General features: G+C 49.4%; 1 protein-coding gene across 1 annotated transcript; it reads left to right on the top strand.

Annotated features, from left to right (window-relative positions):
- Positions 1–5,299: 5,299 nt before the first annotated feature.
- AQP10 (aquaporin 10) lies at positions 5,300–8,261 on the top strand. The gene is given in 8 exon segments (XM_057716216.1): positions 5,300–5,401; positions 5,785–5,914; positions 6,780–6,899; positions 6,990–7,120; positions 7,368–7,467; positions 7,470–7,523; positions 7,526–7,583; positions 8,063–8,261. Coding segments are annotated over 8 exon segments (894 nt in total).
- Positions 8,262–9,193: the final 932 nt, after the last annotated feature.

Here is a 9,193-nt window from a genome sequence, read left to right on the forward strand (position 1 = left end):
AGGATGGTACCTCATCCTCTTGGGGTTTCATCTTGAAGCTGTGTCTTTAAGAGGCCACTGAACTGCTCTATCAGACTGGTGGCCTCTGGATGGGGCAGTGTAAGACCAGTGAATCTTTGGGTTATGTGTCCACTGCTGTTACCAAGTCCAAGCTCACTCTGCTCGTCTCATGACAGGCCAATGAACTGGAGATGAGGTGTTGAGGTAAGGAATACGACTGTATTCGGAAAGTCGGCAGACCAAGAAGATGGCAGACTAGTGTCTCCAAAAACCCATCTTATCTGGGTCTGGATGCCAGTTTCTTTTATAGGGAGAGGTTGTGAGGAACTAAAGTGAAAGGGCCATCAGTCTTGCAAAGCATCTCTGGGAATGACCAGCCTCGGTGAGGGGATATATTAATTTCAGCCATTCACACAGGTGGGCAGGGCAGTGTCCACCTGTGAGCTGAACAGAGGCACTTTAACATTCAGGCAGAGGGGCAGTGTTCCCTGAGGCAGGCCATCATGTATGATTATAATAACAAAAGCAGAGAAAAGCAGAGGTTAAAGTCAAAGAAACAGACTGAACATGGAGTCTGATATAGCTCTTCTCTGTTACATTCTCACCTTCCCTTTCCATGCAAAGTGGATGACCAGATGTACTGTCCAAATCTCTCTCCTCTGGGAGGACTCTCCTTACCACTGTCTTTCAGGGCCATTACTGATTTCTTGCAATGCAGCAGCAGTCAGTTTTTGGATTTTACCCACATACTGTGCCAACTCATGTCTGAAACATGCTTATTCCTCCTCTGATTCCTCTTCACAAGAGATCCCTGTCATAGACTGAATGTCTGTGCTTGTCCCTCCAATTCATACGTTGAACCCTAACCCCCAATGTGAGGAGGTGGGGCCTTTGGGAAGTGAGTAGGTCATGAGGGCAGAGCCCTCAGAATCAGATTAGTGCCCTTATAGAAGAGACCCCAGAGAGCTTCCCTGCTCCTTCTGCCACGTGAGGACACAGTGAGAAGACAGCTATCTATGAGCCAGGAAGTGGGCCCTCACCAGACGCTGATTCTGCTGGCACCTTGGTCTTGGAATCAGCAGCTTATAGATCTGTGAGAGATCAGTTTCTGTTATTTATAAGCCACCCAGTCTATGGTATTTTGTTATAGCAGCCTAAATGGACTTAGATGCTCCCCAATAGGGTCATGTGAGCTGAGGGAGAGATGTCTTGTGAATGACATGAGAGTCTGGGCCACTTACTTTTCAGCTGACTTGTGCCTTCTGACCCTGCTTATGCCTGAACCCAAAGAAAGACATCACTTCCATTTTACAATGTGTTCTTGCTGGGCCCACCCTTCCTAATGACATGGAGAATCACACAGAGCCCAGCTTGTGAAGGGCAGTTCTGGCTACTTGGCCACTTGATGAATTATAATCAGATGCTCTGTCTCTATTGGAGCCCAGTAGCACTGGAAGAGCTGGTTTTCAAAAGATATGTATTTCTCTGCTGCAGATTGCATGGCTTTGCTCTATTGCCCTGTGGGTCTATATTATTGAAACTGTGCACCTCAGATTTGGACTTGAACCCATGTGCTGGGACTCAAACACAGCTAAACTCAGATTGGGACTCGAACCCACGTGGCTAAGAATTGAACCTGGCCCAAACCCTGACTGGGACTTGGAACTCACATGGTTGGGAATCAAACTCAGCCAAAACCCTGATTGGGACTTGAACCCACATGGCCGGGACTCAAACCCCACCAAAACCCAAGATCTCCCAACTGAGATCACACACCTGGTTGCAGGACTTAATGAAGCTCAGGTTTTTGATTTCTCATCACAGAAAGAATTCAGTGATAGACAAAGTGATAGGTAAGAAGTTTATTTAGAGATTTATCTAGAGAGAAACACACTCAGCAGACAGAATGTGGGCCATCTCAGAAGGTGAGAAAGGCACCAGGGTATGCAGGTTGTCCGTTTTTGTCAGGGTGGGTAATTTCATAGGCTAATGAGTGGGCGGAGTATTCCAGAATTGGGCCTCTGCCCACTTTTTGATCCTCATGGTCTGCCTTGGAAGTGTCATGGTGCCTGGAAGTTGACTTGTCCACCATCTTGGACCCATTAGGTTCTAATCAGCTTATGTTATACCCCCGGGCTATGTCATCCTTTCAAAAGTTGTGCCATGCCCCCTTCCCTCCTATTTCATTATGATTCTCCTTTTAGAGCTTGCCAAACCACACACAACACCCTTTCCTACTACAGATACTCTAGTCTTATTGGGTCTACTGGGTCATGTGGCTGCAGCAGCCTTTTCTGCTTTGGCCCCAAAGTAGACAGCCTTCACTGTCAGCTAGTAAATTGGTCAGAGTTATATTCTCAGGTGTGGAATATATTGCTCCTAAATCCTAAGTAGATTGGTAATGTGTTTTTTTCTTAGTGGTGGAAGGTGTGAGATGCAATAATCAGTCCTTTACTTCAGATTGGATATCCAGCATGTTCCAGACCACTGGACCTCTAAAATCTTTACCAATGTGGCAGTTTCCTGAATCTTTATAGGATTGTTTCCCACCCTCTGAAACAGGTCCTCCAATATATTTCCATTTCTCCCTCTTCTGATCTGGTTCGCATGATGTTATTTACTTATTTATTTATTTAGTTGTGTTGGGTCTTAGTTCCATCTTTGTTGAGGCGTGCAGGATCTTTTGTTGCAGCGCATGGGCTTCTCTCTAGTTGTGGCATGAGGGTTTTCTGCTCTCTAGTTGAGGTGCACAGGCTCAGGATGCATGGGCCCTGTAGTTGTGAAGCGCAGGTTCCAGAGCACATGAGCTCTGTAGTTTGTGGCACGGAGGCTCTCTAGTTGAGGTGCGTGAGCTCAGTAGTTGTGGCACGCAGGCTTAGTTGCCCCACAGCATGTGGGATCTTACTTCCCTGACCAGGGTGGAATCCATATCCCTTGCATTAGAAAGTGGATTCTTTACTACTGGACCACCAGGGAAGTCCCAGCATGATGTTATGTATACAGTTGACCCTCGAACAACACAGAGGTTAGGGGCTCTGACCATCTACCCAGTCAAAAACCCAAGTATAATTTTATAGTTAGCCCTCCGTATATGTGGTCCTGCATCTGCAGATTCAACCAACTGCAGATCAGGTAGTACTGTAATACATATTTCATGAAAAAAATATACACGTAAGTGGACCCACAGAGTCCAAACCTGTGTTGTTCAAGGGTCCATTGTACAGTGGACCAGTAGGATGTTCTTCAAAATGTCCAGATAGTCAAGCTCCCTTCACATTGTATTATGACAGAGGACCAAAGAGTTAACATAGTCCTGGGGTAAGACCGTAACTGTATTGCTGGACTTCCCACGTGGATGAAATTGCTTGGGATCCTCCTTTCTGATCTGGTTGGGATGCAAAATATCATATTCACCAGGCTAATGGCTACATACTGTCAGAAAGAGGCTGTATTAAACTGCTCTATGAAGTTACCATTTGGGACACAACAATTGCAATTGGGGTTACTATTTGAATAAGTTTATGGTAGACCACTGCCATCTGCCATGATCTATCCAGTTTTTGTAAGAGCCAAACTGGTGGTAGGAAAGGGGCCACCTCTCTTATATTCGTTATGTCTTTGAGGGGGGCACTAATCTATTCCATTTTCCCTAGGATTTATTATCTTGGTGTGGGGTAGTCTCAGCCCTCTAATTGGCCTTCATCACTTACTCCACAGGTCAAGAAATGAATACAAGTGTTCTGCAACTTCAAAGGATGTCCACTTCAATTATATGTTGAGGTATTGGGGAAGTGACCAAATGGTGGATCCTTGGTCTCAATGAATGTCCTGTGAACCAGACCTGAGCCCAGGACTCCATTTATTACCTGGACCCTATATTCTCCTATTCTAACAAGAGGTCATGTTACAACTTTGCGTTGGCAGCTGTCAATTCAGATCCTTTGTCCAAAAATCCTCAAAATGTCTAAGTATTCTCCCCTTTTTTCAATAATGGTCATCAGTGTAAAGGACTTGTTTAGGCATTTTTATTTTTCTTATCATGAGCTGACATTTTCCCCAAGCCTCCTAGAAGTATACTCACTCCACATCCCAGGGATCTTGCCAGGATTAAATCCTAAATTCCAGGAGAGTGCTCCCTTATCAATACACTTTCCACATCTTATGTTCCATTTCCTTTCGTCCAGCCCTCTTGGCATCCAGTCCTATGTAAAACGCTACCAAATTCTGCTTGGTCTTTGAATCCCTGCATCAACCATTCATTGATGTGGGCCCTAATAGGACATGTGACCTTGGCTGAAGCAGTTTCCTGCCGCAGAAGTCACTGCCGTGAGGGAAGCAGCTGTGTGTATCAGCATCTGTTATTCCTCGCAGCTGGGGAGTGGGTGCATTGGCCCTGAAGAGCAGACCTGGGTGGAGCACTATAAAATCTGCTAAATCCAGTAATGAAGAATTATTTCACAGAGGTGTGCCTAGGGCTGAGCTAGAGCCTCTGGGGTTATACAGCCCAGCTCTCAAGAACCTCATAAACTATATACAGTATTTTAAAAATCTGTATATTGTCTGCTTCCACCTACCAGAACATCAGCTCTAGGAGGGCAGGAACTATCTTTTGTTCACCACTGTTTCCCCAGGGTCTAAAGCTTGATTCATCGTTGAATGAATCTTAATTAGAGGTTTGAGATATGAAGAAGTAGGAAGCGGTTGTGTTAAGCAGAATAAGAGCGGTGAGCATCCAGAGAAGAGGAGGTGGAGCTCAGCTTGGGCATGAAGCCCTCATCTGGAGCCGTGGCAAGAGACACAAAGACAGAGCATTCTCAAGGTGAGATGGCATGAAAGTACAAGCATCCTTTTTTTTTTTTTTTTTTTTTAAGACTGATTGATTGATTGATTGAGTAATGGCCACGTTGGGTCTTCGTTGCTGAATGTGGGCTTTCTCTAGTTGCGGTGAGCGGGGGCTACGCTTCATTGAGATGTGTGGGCTTCTCGTTGCGGTGGCTTCTCTTGTTGCGGAGCATGGGATCTAGGCACACGGACTTCAGTCGCTGCAGCACATGGGCTCAAGTAGTTGTGGCGCACGGGCTTAATTGCTTCGTGGCATGGGGGATCTCCTCTGACCAGGGATCGAACCCGTGTCCCCTGCATTGGCAGGCAGATTCTCAACCACTGCGTCACCAGGGAAGTCCCGCTAATTGATTTTAAAGTATTTTCCTTATCTATGCCCCTGACAGCAGAAGATGTGTAGCAGCAGTGTGCCTAGGCAAACGGAGGGAGCAGTGACCACAGACAGGGTGTCCCCACCATGGCCCATATTCAGTCTCTGGCCGAAGTCAAGGACCAGCTCCAGATCCGCAGCCTCCTGGTGTGGCAGTGACTGGCAGAGTTTCTGGGTGTGTCTGTGCTCATGTAGGCAGGGTAATTGGGGGAAGGAAAGAGGGGAGGTGGGCAAAAGTTTTTGGCTCGTCCTTGCGTCCTTATCTCTTTCTCCTGGTGTCCCGCTTCAACTCTCCATCATTTCTCTTTTTCCCTGCTCTTGTCCCTTCTATTCCTCTCCTAGTCCCTCATTTTTATTCCTGTCCCTTTCCATCTCTGACCCTCCTTCCCTTTCTTTAGTCTTCCTCTGCGTCTTCCATTTTCCCCCCTTCCCTCTTTCTGCTTTTTCTGGCTCATTCCTCAAGTCTGTTCATCTCTCTTGGACACATCCCTCACCTTCTCAATCTCTCTCTCCTATTGGTCCACGAGGCTCCCTCTTCTTGGCTCCCTCTTCCTCATCATCTTTCTCTCCACCAGCTCCTCATACAGGGGGCTTTGGCCCAGGCTGTCACCAGCGGAGGAACCAAAGGCAACTTCTTCACCATGTTTCTGGCTGGCTCTCTGGGTGTTATGCTAGCCATCTACATAAACAGTAATGTCTCAGGCGAGGAGGATAAGGTCTGGTCATCAGACGGGGTAGGACGTGCACTTAAGTGTGGTAATAGTGAAAAGGCAGATCCTTTGGTGACCCACAGACATTATCTCCTTGAGCTTGGCCAGTGCCCTGGACTGAGATATGTCTTTGGCTCAGTCCAGTCCCTTCCCTTTTTGTATCTCGCCATCCTCCTTCTTCACATCAATCCTCCACTCACGTAGACAGAGATCTATGGGAAGGCACCAAGAGTAAGTGTTCTCCTCTTGTGTCCCCTGCCTAAGCCCTCTGGGGTTCATCTTTGCTCAGGACTTCACTTGCTCCTCCCCCAGACACACTGCATCAAGCACTGTAGTGGAAAGAGAGACAGACCCAAATTCAAACTTGGCTTCACTGTGTGACCTTGACAAGTTGCTTAATCTCCTTGAGCCTCAACTTCTTTTTTTTAAATAATTAATTAATTTTTATATTTGGCTGCATTGGGTCTTCATTGCTGCGTGTGGGCTTTCTCTAGTTTTGGATAGTGGGGGCTACTCTTCATTGTGTGTGGCCTTCTCAGTGCGGTGGCTTCTCTTGTTGTGGAGCACAGGCTCTAGGCGCACAGGCTTCAGTAGTTGTGACACACGGGCTTAGTTGCTCCGTGGCATGTGGAATCTTCTCTGACCAGGGATCGAACCCGTGTCCCCTGCATTGGCAGGCGGGTTCTAAACCACTGTGCCACCTGGAAAGTCCTGAGCCTCAACTTCTTAATATGTAGGATGGAAATAGTAACATTTGTCTTAAGAGTTGTGGGGAGGAGAAGCAGTGTTACCGGGAGGAGAAGCAGTGCCTGGCAGTGACACAATGGATATTGCTTTTCCTTTCTTGATCCTTGAAGGGGCCCACCTGAATCCAGCCTTCTCCCTGGCCATGTGCCTCCTGGGACACCTCCCCTAGGCCAAGTTTCCCATTTACTCCTTGGTGCAGTTGCTGTCTGCTTTCTATGCTATTACAGTAATAGAGAAAACAGGGTTGAGGGCAGCTGTGTTTGGGCAAGGGTGCTTTAGAGCTGCTTTGAATGCACAAAGATGGAAATCCTGGGTGTCCCCCTACCCTGCAGATGCCCTACAGAACTATACAGTTGGGAACCTAACAGTGACTGGTCCCAAGGAGACAGCCTCCATCTTTGCCACCTACTTTGCACCCTATCTGTCCATGAGCAGTGGCTTCCTGGATCAGGTAGGCATGAGGGGGGTGACCTGGGCAAGCCACAACCTTTGCCCTTGTCCCCCAGGGACCTTGTCCTATTGTTCAGGCTCTGGGGGTGGGATGTGGAGTTGCATTTATCTTTGCACCTAACCTTCCCCAGCTCCCTGTGTTGGAAAGTCAGACGATGTGGGGCAGCAGCCTGGAGTGTTTGGGTGAGATAGGGCAGATAGAGCACCTGGCAGCTGGTGGGAGCCCCTCTGGCTCTGTCCACTCCAAGGTTCTGGGCACCTGGATGCTGATCGTGGGGATCTTGGCCATCCTAGACACATGGAACAAAGGAGTGCCTGTGGGTCTGGAGCCTGTGGTGGTGGGGTTGCTGACCTGGCCATCGGGCTATCCATGGGTGCCAACTATGGGTTCCCAATCAACCCTGCCAGGACCTCAGCCCATGGCTTTTCACCTGTGTGGCTGGCTGGGGCCCTGAAGTCTTCAGGTGAAAGATGGCCTCCCCTGGTGCTGTCCTTCCACTCATCCCTCTGCTAAAGGCTTTAACCCTGGGTCCCCAGATCTTTCCTCTTAAATAGTTCTCTTGGCCTCTTAGGACAGTGAACCTCCTCTAAGCCCCAATTCTCTCTTTCTCTCTTGTCCCCTCTCTCCCCCTCTCCCCTTTCCACTGAAACAGTGAGATTCAGCAATTGTGTTCTTGGGCACATCACATTACCTGTTTGGGCATTAGTAAGCTTATAACAAAGCGCATATATTCAGATAATTCCCTAAGGCAAGAGGCTGGACCAAGCTCTCTTGGGGTCTCCTCCTCTCTAAGTGCTATGCTTTGGTGCCAAGACACCTTCTTTCTGGTGTCTATCACTCCAGGAACTGCTTTAGGGAGTTCTCTTATTACTATCCCCAGTCCTACAGAGGGAGGGAAGGCTAAGGGACTCACCCGCTATCTCTCTTCTGATCCTCTTGCAGCGCTGGCAACAGCTGGTGATGGATGCCTGTGGTGGGCCCTCCGGTGATGGCCACACTTGGCACAGCCACACACCAGCTGCTGGTGGCTCTGCACCACCCTGAGGACGCATAACCAGCTCAGGATCTAGAGTGTGCCCAACCTGAAGCCTCAGACTCCGAAAGTCCTGCCGCAACTCGGGTGCAGGAGAGTAAGCTGTGATTCCGACATGACAGTCCTCACCTCCCTCATGGACCCTGAAGAGGGCCAGAGACCCATCTCTGGTGACAAGATGTTGTTTCTCATTATTAATACACCAGGCCCTGGGCAGCTTCTCCGTTTACTCACCTAGGCATCGCTTCTTCCTAAATTGGGGAGGATGCCTGGACAGGGAGAACTGAGGAGGATCAGGGATGGGACCCAGGCTTTTCATCTCCTCTCCCCATGCAGGTTTTCGGACCCTGGACTTCCAGGAACGTAGTTCCTCAAAGTAGCCGCCAGAGTGCGCACCCCGGGAATCCGAGTGGGAAGGCTGCGGGAATCTGCAGGATGGTGGGGGCCGACCATCCAATGCGGGGCGTCCTCCAAAGCTTGGTCCTCACTGCCCGACTCCTAGCTCTCACAAGCTCAGCGCCGACCGCCTCTACGCTCACTGGGGTGCCTCGCCTAGACTCAGCCACCCCCAGAGAGTAATTAGGGGTGGGGGGAACCGCCTCCACCAAGGGGGCGTGGTGGTGTTGGGGGGGCGGGGAAGGGAGGGCCGCCGGGGGAACACAGCCATTCAAGCGCCCCGAGGCTGTGAGAGCAAGACGGAGAAACTGAGGCACGACCCAATAGCTAGACACTCCGGGCTGTGTCATTCAGGGAGAGGGTGAACCACAGTGAGATGAGCCAGGGCGAGGAGCGAGGGCGAAGGGACACAGGGCTGCGAAGGGCGTGAGTGTCCGGGGCCACGAAAGCTGGCGCGGAGGAAAACTCTCGTCGTTCGCCGCTTCCCCAGCTCTCACGCACCTCCCTGACGAAGACGCTCTTTCAGCAGAGAAGCAACGTTCTCCTGTTTCCTTTTTTTCAAATTAAAAATCAGAAAAAAATCGCAGCGCTGTTTCGCCTCCCGACTCCCCCCCGCCCCGCTTTGGACCGAGGGTGGATCTGGG

Source organism: Hippopotamus amphibius, chromosome 1 (assembly GCF_030028045.1).
Source record: "Hippopotamus amphibius kiboko isolate mHipAmp2 chromosome 1, mHipAmp2.hap2, whole genome shotgun sequence".
NCBI lineage: Eukaryota > Metazoa > Chordata > Mammalia > Artiodactyla > Hippopotamidae > Hippopotamus > Hippopotamus amphibius.